This window comes from Phaenicophaeus curvirostris, chromosome 3 (genome assembly GCF_032191515.1).
Source record: "Phaenicophaeus curvirostris isolate KB17595 chromosome 3, BPBGC_Pcur_1.0, whole genome shotgun sequence".
NCBI classification, from domain to species: domain Eukaryota; kingdom Metazoa; phylum Chordata; class Aves; order Cuculiformes; family Cuculidae; genus Phaenicophaeus; species Phaenicophaeus curvirostris.
Window position 1 is genome coordinate 65740433 of NC_091394.1, and position 12968 is coordinate 65753400.

The 12968-nt window shown below is 41.9% G+C and overlaps 1 protein-coding gene across 1 annotated transcript; it reads right to left on the minus strand.

The window, feature by feature from the left end:
* Nucleotides 1-1495: 1495 nt before the first annotated feature.
* On the minus strand, nt 1496-12711 carry SBSPON (somatomedin B and thrombospondin type 1 domain containing). Its single transcript, XM_069854270.1, has 5 exons — nt 12483-12711; nt 4101-4295; nt 3445-3535; nt 2531-2707; nt 1496-1899 (listed from the first exon to the last, which is right to left on the minus strand). Exons 1-5 carry the CDS (start codon nt 12697-12699, stop codon nt 1782-1784), a joined length of 798 nt encoding a protein of 265 aa, XP_069710371.1. The 5' UTR covers nt 12700-12711; the 3' UTR covers nt 1496-1781.
* Between the last annotated feature and the right edge of the window lie 257 nt (nt 12712-12968).

The window sequence follows — 12968 nt, forward strand, 5'->3', positions numbered from 1 at the left end:
ATCTTGTGCCACCTACGTTGAAAAGTGACTTCTAGACTTGCAGGAAAGGGAAAGCTTGAAAATGAATGGCCGCTCTAGGATTCAGTGATAAGTGTATATTGACAGCGATAGCACAGGTCATGAAACATATTTCATCCATGCTCTCCACCGTCTCTTTCTCCAGTGACAGCAAGCAAAGATTGACTCTGATGTGGGTATCAGGATGTCAGTTGGTCACTGTAAATGTCCTTTTAGTGAGAGACTATAACAGATAGATGATGGTAGTATACTGTTTCTCTTGATTCACATTGTGCAGGAGAGTTCCCCAGCCTCAGAAAGCTAATACTGGTGTGAATCAAGTGACTTGAACTGGCGTATCACAGCATTGTTTTAAAAGTAAAATCTCTTCAATTCAGGTATCTTCTATACCTTTATCCTTGGATAAGGTTTTTATTTTACAAGAACCTTACAAGGAAAAGTATCTGTCCAAACCTCTTAGAGATATTTTTTCCTGGCTGTGAAGGAAGAAATATATTCTTCTTCAGGATGTATTATGATAATCTTGCTGCCTCCTGTTTTGGAGGCCTTTTTGCATTAAGATAAAATAGTAAAGTACAGTTACAAAGGTTTGTTTCACACTCCTGTTGTGGATCAGACCTCAGCCAGATGACCTTCCTCATTCTTGCCACCAAACACTGTGGTTTCTTCTTGCAGCTGCTAGAAACAGTAGCAAGCAGTAGTCTCTAGGTTCTGCAGAGATGCTGAATATATTAACAGCAAATTTTCTCAAACCTAAAACATAATTCTTTTTTAGCATACATCATGAATTTCAAGATCTTGAGATAATAAAGATTTGTCTTTCATCAAGGAATGCTAGAGCATCTGCAAGCCAACAATTCAAGAAAATTATAACAAATTATATATATTATATATATATTTGTCACAAACAAGTATGTGACAAATGAGAGTGCAGTATGCAGCTTCTTTAAAGCTGTGACAATAATTCAAGGTAAGCAATAGGTAACAAAACAATGATTTGAGCTACCTGCATAGCAGTCTTTCTAGTGATCTTTTATGGCAGATTTCTACAATAAACATTGTACCTGAGCAGTTTTAACTAGTAATTAGTACTTTTGTGTAATGTTAGCCAAGGCAGTAGTCAAAGTCTTGTTTAGGTTTGTTTTTGCAATGAAGTTCACACTGTGTGTTAGTGACATGAAGTTCTGAGCAAGACCACTTCCTTAACAACATTGGCTAGTCTTATATTTTTATGAAGGTGGCTGAACATGAAAAACTACCAGGTACAATATTTATCCTTTTGTAGTATAACCAACTGTCTAGATGATATTGAGAGGGGAAAAAAGGATCTAAACCGAAATCCAGTCTTAGCTCTCAAATCTTCATTTTTATTCACCTTTGCTATTTAACAAATACAGTGACTACTCTCAGACTTGAGAACGTTTGGCTGGCTCACTTTTGAGTAGGAACAATGCCTGTAAACAAGACTGTGGTCGGTAAAGAACAAGAACTTTAAGAAAAGCAGCTACTACAGTTAGAAACATAAGCTCTTTAATTACAAGACAGAAACACGGAAACATGCTTCTAGTGTCCTAATACAAAACTCAGTCTTAGCATTTTGTATTAAGGCAGAGAGAGCTTTCTGAAATGCTTCTTCCCAAGTTCCGATTCCTTTAAAGTTTATTTAGGCTCCAGAAAATGCAGCAGAAAGGTATAAGTTTCTTGCCATTTGTGTTAATTTTAATTGCTTTGTTGTTGCTGTTTTAAAGGGGTTTTTTAAACTTTTATGTAAAAATAAAGCTATGCACCAGGGGACATGAACAGTGCTCCAGTTGCCGAATCTTCTTCCAAGTTCCTTGACACTGAGAGTTGCCAACTGCTTCCCAGTGTAAGATTTTACTTCTGAAACGTGACAATAAATGAGGAATTAGAACACTGAAAACTATATAAAACATGTTACTAGTTTGTGCTGTAAATATATCAGAAGATTAGACTTGCTTAGTAAGGGAAGATTTAAATTACCTCATCTAGTTCTTAAAATGCATTTTGCTGCAGTCACTATATTCCTTAGTAAGCAGGATGGTGGATTCAGTAGCTGGTTGTACAGGTATTAAGTTGAATGCATATTAATAAATGTATAGATCAAATAAAAATTTGCTCTGCATATTAAATGTCTACTTTCAAAATTGCTGTTCTAGGGTTTTAACACCTATAGGAGATTTGGATTGTGCCAGGAAATACCATTTTTAAGTAAAAGTTGCCCATAGCTGTAAAAAGACCTCTTGCACTACAGAGGTTGCATCATCTTTTCACAATAGTCAATCAAGTATTCAAAGCACTGAACTCCTATACTGGTTATTTCACAATTTTATCTAGATTTTTAAAAAAATAAATAAACAAAAATTCTGTGAGAATGGAAACGGTAAATCTTCTGAGCTTTACAAGTGATACATGCTGTTTTCTTTCTTAGGTATGAGAAATGCAGCTTTTAATGACATTTTTGAGAAGTCTTAACAAAAATGGCTTTCTTTACCCATCTGCATTATGGCCATCTCCAGAACAGCGGTGTGTGTCAGTATTCATAGCTGGAGGCTGGCAAGTTACACACACAGTATGTCCTTCTCGTAGGTACTGCATCCATCGAGCATATGGCCGAGTCTCCAGAGCACAGTGGTGTGAAAGTGTTTCTGTTTTAAATTCCACACAATATCTGCTCAAAAGAAAAGGTTATATATATATTAGTTATGAAAGAAAGTGCAAGCAAGGTGTACACTTTAAATGTACTTGCATATCATACAGATGGTATTTGTCAAATGCAAGTTAGAAATCATCGTTTTTAACAAGTCTGTTTCTTATTAATGGATTCTTAAAGACATTACACAAACAATTTCTCATTCTGTTCCCTACTCCAATGCTTTCTGTATAATCTCACTTTCTGGTTGCATTCTGTATTCTTAAATTACATTGAAAAACAGATCTCACTAACCAATGTTATTTCTTATATGCTCCTAAAAGAGAATATGGCAAAGATGCTTTAAGAATACTGACAGGGTTTATTGTTCTGGGTAAAGTAGTGTAAGGCAAAAGCATTATCAACATTACAGACCCAGTAATCGTTTAATTTAAAGTTCATAACTGTTTTTACCGAGCAAAATTTTTCATTTCTTGTATCTTGAAATTAATCGCATTCAGCCCATCTAGTTCCTTAGACTTACACTTACAGATGCATTCAGCTTCAGTTTAGCATTATTTAATGTTTGCTTTCAAAAGCAACTATCCTCAGGTATGCCATGACAATTAGCATATAGAACATGCAAATGAAGGACAGAAAAATAATACAAGCTATAGCTTATTGTGTAATTGTTGCAGATTTTATTACATTTTCCTCTGTAGCCAGCTATTTTCTACTGAACAAGATGACCCATGTGCATATGATAAGTAGATTACCCAGCTTCTTCTTTGTCTGAAGGCCAGAGAAAAGATGCCGCTCGTTGTTTCCTTTCTTTACTGTATTCAGATGTAGTTATGAAAGCAGGGACTGAGGAAGAAAACAGTTACGATAAGGCACAATTGAGTCATCTTTCAATTACTCTTAACAGTGGGTGAATTAATCAGTAGCTTGTGGATGGTGATGCTGACTGACTTTATTGAAAAAGTGGTAAAACGTTGGCAACATCAGACCTCAACAATCCCTGCAGCTAAGCTCTCTTCTTACTCAAAAGAAATACTCTTAAATCTAGCAGTCTAGTCTTTGAGAAAACAACATGTGCTGGAATCCTACAAGGAGCTCTGTTGGCAGTTTCCTACTGAATTTGTGTTATAACTGCACAGAGATAATTTCATACTTACTTAAGGGCTTAAATCAAGAAACTGAAAGAATATATGCAGCTTAGTTGTTTACTTAATAGAAGCTAGAAAAAGCCTAAGTAGGAAAAAATACAAGAATAGAATAAAGAACAATATGATAGTAGAAAGCAAGGTTTTAAATTGCATTTTTAACCAGCTAGCTGCAGATATGTGGGTTGGTTTTTTTTTCCTATTCATTGACATCAGTAAAATGTATGAAGGTTTGATGGGCTACAAATAAAGTAAAGAGAGAATACCATGTTCATAGCCACAATCCTCTCCCTGGTAAGTCAGGTATTCCAGGCAGCCAGCCTTCTCCTCTAGAGCAGGACAAGGTTCCCCACCATTTTTAGGTTCCTGTTGTACATAGCGCCTACGTATCCGCAGATCAGGTTGACATTGTTCTGCGCAGCCACTCCAGTGACTCCACTCCCCCACAACACATGGAAGAGCTGCAATATAGTATTAACACATTACTAGTAGGCAAGACTTCTGTTTTATCCTAATTACTCTCAGAAGCTTGAGTAATAAGACTGTGTCTGGGGTTTTTTTTTGTTCTTGCATATTTTCATTTATAAGGTTTTAAGTCTTCTTCTAGGAGTTTGCATCTTCAAATTTAATATTCAAACCTGCCTGTAGTGCTTGTCTCCTCGTTCCATCCCTTGTCCAGCAAGAAACAGCTCCTCACAGAAACTCTTCACTACAGCTGTGGAGTTCTGTATGACACGGCATTAGCCTTGAAGGACTCCAGCTCATGGATTATCTAGACTAGCGAGTGGTCTGACCTAACTTAGCAGTTACTACACCACCAGATTTTTTTTTAAGGGCTAGAACATAAAGAAACAGAATTCAGGAAACCTTCCAGCCCTCTTGATTCCTCTCAGATTGATTTCTAACCCCTTGTGCTCAATGTTGAAATAAGGTCCACTGCCACCACTTTGTTGCCCTGTTTAACCCAGGGTATCCTGCTCCATGGTCCTTGCCGCAAAGACAATTTTTAAAGACAACTTTGGCTATGTTCAATCTCAGAAAAAAATGCAGGAATGCATGTAGAGTTGTGTTGCTGTGTCTGTATATCTACTGATACAGGTAGAGCTTTACAACAATATATATATTTAAATGTACTAAATTAAATGTGTTAAGCTGTGATTTTAAGACCCTATTTTACTCATTCCCAACTATAAAAAGTCTATTGGGTGTTTGCATTTTAGTACTCACGGATCACAAACTTCCTCTGAGCCTGACCAAAATATTATGGAGAAAGTGCAGTTATTTTGTCAGCAAACTTTGAATCCTAAGAAACTGCATTTCCCCCAGGCAGAGCATCAATAGTACATACACTTGTACCTTTGGTCTCTCCTAACACAGACTAACAGCCAGAGAAGACTACCAAGACTACAACAACCTTCCCTCTTCATCTGTTAAATTCTTATATATTATGTGACCTAACTAAAGGTCTCAGATGAAGAAAAAAAGAAAAATGCTTTGTTTTGCCATCTGTGTTATTTTTCTGGCACCTGTTCAAACTTCTATCCCAGTTTATGTATGGCCTTTGACACCTTTTTGATTAAATAACATGCAGGTTCTTTAGAAAAAAACTAAATCATCATATTATGTAAAGAATGAGTTGTTATTTCACATTTGTTGCTTTCTGTAATCTTTCCAGAAGAGAGAAATAAGGTAGACTAAGCACCTCTTAGTTTCAGTATTGTCTTGAAACTCAGAAATGCTCAGATCTGTCTTATCTGTTATTCACTAGCCATTTCATTCCTTATTTTATTTGCAGTGCATCTAATAATGACGGCATACTTCTTGTAGGTCTCATCTATATTAAGCATGATACACATTTTTCCCGATGTAGAATTCTATTTTTTCTTGTGCTTCTCATTTATATCCTGGCAAAGCAGTAGCTTTGCACTAACCTTACTCATGTAAGCATGGACAATATGCCAGATAACTTCCAGGTCGATGCAAATAATCTGGGAGAAAAGGTTTTGCAGCCCGATTCCCAGAATACAGAAACAGGTGATGGACACATTATTCCTGAATAAGAAGCTACATAACACACAAGGCTTCATTTTATTTATCCATTAACACAGTACACAACAGTAAAAAAAATACAGCTGTTTCACATCTTTCCATGAAAGTGAACTTTCCTTCGCCCCGTCTCCAGGAACATCAAGCACCAGGTTTTGAAAGCTTTGTGGCCTAACAATTTCACTTTTAGTAGCCAAAATGAATACTACAGCTCTTCAAAAATATATAGAGCACTGACCCCTGAGGAGCTGGATGAGGATGATCTCTGGTTGCTTATTGATAGAATAAACACAACCCCTCTGACAAGGAACTTCAAGACTACATAGCCTTGGCAGGCAAAGCAGTGAAAGAACAGGTAAGAAAAATGTCTTGCACATGAGCCTCCCTCAAAAGGAAGAATCCTCTGAGGAGAAGCACTGATTTCCCTACACAAGGAGTCCTCCACCTGTGGCCTATGAGGACATTTAATCGGAACAGTGGTTCATTCCCAGTAGCTTCTTCTCCTGAAGGCCACCTGGTAGGTGCTCCAGGTTGGGCAGCCACATTCCTCTGGGCCGCTTCCCCTTTTGTCAGTGTGTGTTTATCCAGAGGGAATGCCCGGACACCAGCAGCAGTACCAGCTTTCCTGTGTGTACGCAGTCTGCTGCTGGACAAACAGCAAATGGCTGGGTCTGCGGCTTTCCTTAACTGTGAAATGAGACAAGCAGTCAGAACATTGCAGCACTGTGTACAAGTCCATTAGCTGGTATTTATACTCTGATAGGCTTGCTTGTTCAAGAAAGTTGTAATTGAAATACTAGCACATAATAGATTTTAAAAACCTAAATATGCCCATGTTAATTTTAATTTCTTATTGATATGGAAATTCCCCACTTTGTCAAAGACTTGTTTTCATTGCATCTTGCAGATGGGCTTAAAATTATTTTCCATGTAGTGTGCATCACATTTTACCTTGCTTTTCCACCCCTTTATAAAGACAGTTTTTCAATATTAAAATATTTCTTAATACCATTAAGAAAATGGTACAAAATATATGTTGTAATCAATGGTTGAGATATCTTAAATTCTGAATTGGTTTCGGTCATGCCTCTCATTATCTAGTTCAATGAAACTTTTTCCTTCCCCATGCGTGCTGTTTCCCATTAGCTTGTAATGGAACATATCACATGTTTTCGATCTTTTTTTTCTGTATTTCCTGATTACAATTTAAATCCCCGAGAAGCTTTACAGCTTAACCACTGGTTACGTACTTGTATCAGTGTTGCAGTGTTGAATCTCCCTAGGATTCTGCCAGTACAAAACATTGCAAAGAAAAGGTAAAATGTGGTAACCTCTTTGGTGTTTGTGACTCTTTTCATAAGACACAAATTGCTCGGTTAGCTCTGTCACAATGTCTCTGATTTCTTGCACTATGAGAGATATCCTAAAGCAGATAAACAACCTGGCAGATGTCCTTACTGCACTATTAAAATTCCTCTCCTTTCCTCTCTCTGCGCTCCTTTTCTGACCAAACACCCAATTTTGATTAGCCCAACAGTGCCAGGCATAGGAGCGGTCAAGAATGCTGCACCCCATGCCCTCAGGAACTCCACTGAAACAGACCCACAGAGAACCCTGGGCATTGGGCCACCAGTTGTCCATCCTGTTTAACAACTGAACATTCTCCATCATGTTCTACTTACTGGTAAACACTCTGCAGACAGCTCCTGGCTATGATGTCTAGAACAACACTGGAAAATAGCACAGGAAAAGCATATGGCTCCCTTTGCTGTATTAAGATACCTGCCACTGCACCACCAGGCACTGCCCTCAGACACTTCCCGGCACCCTGAGGCACATGACACAGTCTCTGTGGCTGTGAAGGCACCACTCTAACATGTAACAGCACAACCTTCAAACATTTGCTTGAAGAATTTTGAACTAGAAAAAAGGAAAAGCAGCGGTAGCAAAAATGTCTCAGACCCCTTCCCATCCCCAGCCATGGGATAACCAGGACAAGTGCTAAATGTAGTATGGACATCAAAGTCTATCACCTGGCCACAGAGCCTTGCTACCCCATCCCTCCCTTTAATAGTACAAACATAGACTTCATTGTTTGATTGCATATCTAAATTCTACCTGTAGTACCAAAAGGACATTGTCATCTAGCCTGGTTTCCTTAACTGTTGACTCTCTTCCAAGTTGGCTGTATAAATGACCTACAAAAGTAAGAATTTTAATCCCAGATTAGCACCTTGATATGCAGACAGCATTAAGTCTAATATCACATTTTCCATGCAGAAAACTCCCAAAGGGACTAAATAGCTGCATAACAAATAAAGCAATGACTTCACATCTTACTAGAATTAAACCAAGCTGACTGAAATATTGGACATCTGCAGCAATACATGGCAATTTTATGGTCATCGAGATTTAGAACAAGAAGTATGAATCGCCTTAGTCAAGTGGAATAATAAGAATATTGGGTTGCTAGAATGGAATTTAGCCAGTGGATAATGTCACTTATGCTGTCAATATGCAGCAACTATTAAGGGACAGTACATCAGTTTTGTGCCTCATTGGAAAGATGTCAAATTCCCTAGCATGACAGAGAACAGATCCCAGAGCTAACATAAAAGGAATTATGCCATCTCTTGAAATACAAAAAGGAGTATTGGGAACCCATTGCTACACCTTTATAGTCTCAGTCTATGTCATAACTGTCCAGCTTAGTAAACATAATGATGGTAAATGATGATTTATTTCAATGAGAGAAGAATCCAGGTCAAAAGAACTTGAAGGACAAGATTTGTGCTCAGGTACCTACCATAATGTGGAAGTTAATGAGACACTTGGAAGTTAAAAAAAAAAAACAAAAACAAAAAAAAACCACAGAAAAATTACACTGCTATCCTATGAAACACAGCCTGAGTGGTTGTTCCCTAGCCCCCATGTACAGCACAGTGAATCACAGGTATTTTTCTGTGTCACATTCTATTTATTTTTTCCCATCTCTGGAGAAAAGAAGATTACAATATCTTCACTGAATCACAGCACAACATATGTTGTAATGTATAAGGATCTGTGGATTTTCTCAGAATAACCACTTCCATTCAAATACTGAGGTCATTCCTTTTTCAGGCTTTTCCATTGTAGAGTAGTTTCTATTTTAAATGCTCTCTACGTACAAAAATGTTCTTTCTTCATCTTTAGAACTATAAGAAAAGTATTTTAAAAGACCTGTAAGGAAATGATTTTAAAACCCTTGAACCTAGGTTCAGCAGCTCACAGACTTCTGCTGAGCCATCTACTTACAAAGTTCCAGACCTAGTACAATTTTTAGGCATGACAGAAATTAACCATGGCACTGGTAGATTTAGGATGCCCCTCCTCTCAGTGGTTTCTATTATTCTGGAGCATTGATTTTGTACTACTCCTAACACATTTCTTGATTACATACACTTGAGGATGTAGGCACTTTCCTCAAATAATTCAGCCTTTAAATATTTGCAGTGGGATGAAATGTCATTTCAGTTAAGTGCTGAAATCATGACTGGCTAACAGGCTGGCAAACAAGCTGTAGCACAAGAGTCATTGGTCAACCTCCTTCACATCTCTGTTTTACATTTTTGAACTCTACATTCAAAATGGTATTTTGGAATGAATCATGCCAATAAGCACCTGCCATGTCATTAAACACATTGGTAGAATTTAGAAACCCTCAACGGTGAGGCCTCAGCGTTCGACAGGAACAAAAACGACTTTAGATTTTCTGGCCATAATTCTCTAAGTTGATAAAAATCCCACTGGTACTATTTGAAATTTCTGTTTATACAAAACATAACTTGCAATAGAAAGTATATATGATTATTTGCCTTCAAAAGAATGACTTCTTGTGATCAATTTTGCAGTTTGTGGATGTATGAGTTATAGGACCAACTTGCCAGGCTGCCGAAGTTCTATCCGCCCATGATACACCCATGCAAAGCGTTCTGCTCCCTTTGCTCGTACTAGCACTGGTGCCTGCACGACCAGGCAGCAAAACAGTGCAGGGAGGCAAGCCAGCCAGAAACAAGCAATCTGGAAAAAGAAATAGGGTTTAGCTCCCAGAACTGGGCCACCAAAGACTGTCAAATTCCAAAGATTGTCAAATTCTGAAGATTATCAAATTCCAGCTCTGGTGCAGGAGGGAGATACAGAGACACTTCACTCAGTCTCCATCTTTCTGCCTGGATCTAAAGCACCCGCTGTCCCTGTAGGATACAGGACAGACACAGAACAAACATCATGACTTTCAAGGCAACCACTGAGCTTGAGACAAAAGATGCTATCTCAGTAACAATAACATCAGGTGTCCGAAGTTATAGTAAGAGAAGTGCCTAAACTAACATTTCTTGAGCACAAGTTTGAGCTTCTTTTTGAACATAGAAATTTTTATCAGACTACAGCTCCATTTTAATGCTAGCACTACACACCTTTATTAACCCTCTCCTGTTATACCTGACCATTAAATGTCATTTGATTTACTGAAAAGGTGTAATATGCTATGACGATATGACAAGCAAGCTTCTTGTCAGTTCTCCCCCTACTGATTTTCCTGAAGGAAAGACAAATACATTAAAAAATGCTAATTTTAAAGAAAGTTACTGCCTTCTGTCAGACCTTGTCATGCATTTTTTCCCTTCTATTATTCTGGAGAAACTATTTAGCAGTTAGAGAACAGACCTTGTTCCCTGGACTGGAGAGCTGGGGTCCGAGTTCTGCTCTGCTGAGCACTTTTATGCAGCTTTACATCACCTAGGATGGGTCTACACTGACAGTCATGCTCTCCCTCCCCAAACGAGGCAGACGCAAGCCAACTTGGGTCCCAAAGCTATGTAGGTATGTCAGCACAGCGCTGAGCTTGCTAAATACATCCTAATTAGCAGGACTGTGCAGGGGAGACTCAAGACTTTTTGGCTGTAGGCTGATGTGGCAGCCAGCCAGGAAGAGACATTTGGCTCACTGAGTACTAGTGCTGCACCTGTAAAGCAAGAGCAGTGTCCCTCTGCAGATGGAGGGAGGGAGGACAAACTGAACACTGTGAAGGGCAGAAATACCATGGAAAGAGGGGGTGCAAATACCTACAAGGCTGCCGAGACCAGTTTGGTAAAACTGGGCCCCTTTCCCCTCCTTTCCACTGCTCTCCCAGGAGCCAGGACTTCCCCTCCTCACTTGTTCCCCTACAGTCATTTTTACGTCCTTGCCTTGCCTTGACAGTGGATCCTTGTGTATTCCTGCCCATAGAAATGAGGACAAAAACTTCATCCTGGGCATTTCCCCAATTATTTGATTGATATTTGTTTGGTAAGGCATGAGGAATCAGCTCCAAAACATGGATGGTGCTAAATGCATCTCCCTGTTGTCTGTGTAATCCTACATCCTGACTGCAATCAATGTGTATTTGGGATAAGCATGAGTGACATCATCACATTTTAGAGGGAAAATAACTTCAGACAGGCAAACTCTGAGCACTGTAATACAGCTGATCCAGAAACCTAGCAAATGCCCGGTGTGAGAAAATACCTTCCCACATCGGTGCCTGCTGCTACTGCCACACAGCAGGGACCCCAGCCTGGTCCCTGCTCATGCCCTTGCCCTGAGGATGGTGATACCAGGGAGGATGGTGATAAGAATCATAGAATCACAGAACCATAGAATCATACAATAGTTTGGGATGGAAGGGACCTTAAAGATCATCTAGTTCCAACTCCCCTGCCATGGGCAAGGACACCTCTCACTAGACCAGGCTGCCCAAGGCCCTATTGAACTCAGCCTTGAACACCTCCAGGGATGGGGTATCCACAGCTTCCCTGGGCAACCTGTGCCAGTGCCTCACCACTCTCATGGTTAAGAAATTCTTCCTTATGTCTAGTCTAAATCTGCCCCTCTCCAGTTTATACCCATTGACCCTCATCCTATCACTACAAGCCTTTGTAAACAGTCCCTCCCCAGCTTTCTTGTAGGCCCTCTTCAGGTATTGGAAAGTCGCTGTAAGTTCTCCTCGGAGCCTTTTCTTCTCCAGGCAGAACAACCCCAACTCTCTCAGCCTGTCCTTGTGTGGAGGGTGCTCCAGCCCTCGGATCATGCTTGTAGCCCTCCTCTGGACCTGTTCAAACAGTTCCATGTCCTTCTTATGCTGAGGATTCCAGAACTGGACACAGTACTCCAGATGAGGTCTCACAAGAGAGGAACAGAGGGGCAGAATCACCTCCCTCGACCTGCTGGCCATGCTTCTTTTGATGCAGCCCAGGATACAATTAGCCTTCTGGGCTGCGAGCGCTCACTGCCGGCTCACGTAGAGCCCGTCATTAGCCAGCACCCCCAGGTCCTTCTCCGCGGGGCTGCTCTCACTCACATCATCCCCCATCGAGTATTGGAGCGGGGGATTGCCCCGAACCAGGTGTAGGATAGCGGGGAGGATGGTGATGCCGGGGAGACTTTGTCCTTGCAGATCCCCCTCGCAGCCGGTGCCCCGGTACAGCACTCCCCACCTCCAAACCCCAGGGGCGCCTCCAGCCCTCGGAGCGCCGCCTGGAAGAGCAGCCGGAGCACGGGACCCCGCGCGGGGAAGACGCACCTACCCGGGCACGCCTGGCCGTGGTCGCGGCAGCAGTCCCCGGCTCGCCGGCACCCTCCGTCGCAGTAGCAGGTCCCGTAGCCTCCTCCCTCCCTCCATCCCTCGCCGACACACGCGGCGTCCCGGCCCTCGCAGCACTTCCCCGCGCAGCCGCCCCCCGCCCCGCCGCCGGCCCACAGCAGCCCCAGCCACAGCGCTCCCGACAGCGCCGCGCCGCCCATCCCCGCGCCGCCCCGCCGCAGGGCTGCGGCCGCTCCCGGGCTCGGCCCGAGCGGGGCGGGCGTGGGCGCGGGGCTGCCCGGCCCCCCCGGCGCCGACCCGCCGCGCGGGGACCGCCGGAGCCGCCCCCGGGGCCCGGCGGGGGGGTCGGTGCGGGCGGCCACCCGCCCGGGGGTGTCCCGCGCCGTGACGCGTCTGGCGGCGGGACCCGCGCGGACACGGCTGCCGCGCCCCCACGGCCCCCCCGGCGCGGCCCACGGCGACGGCCCCG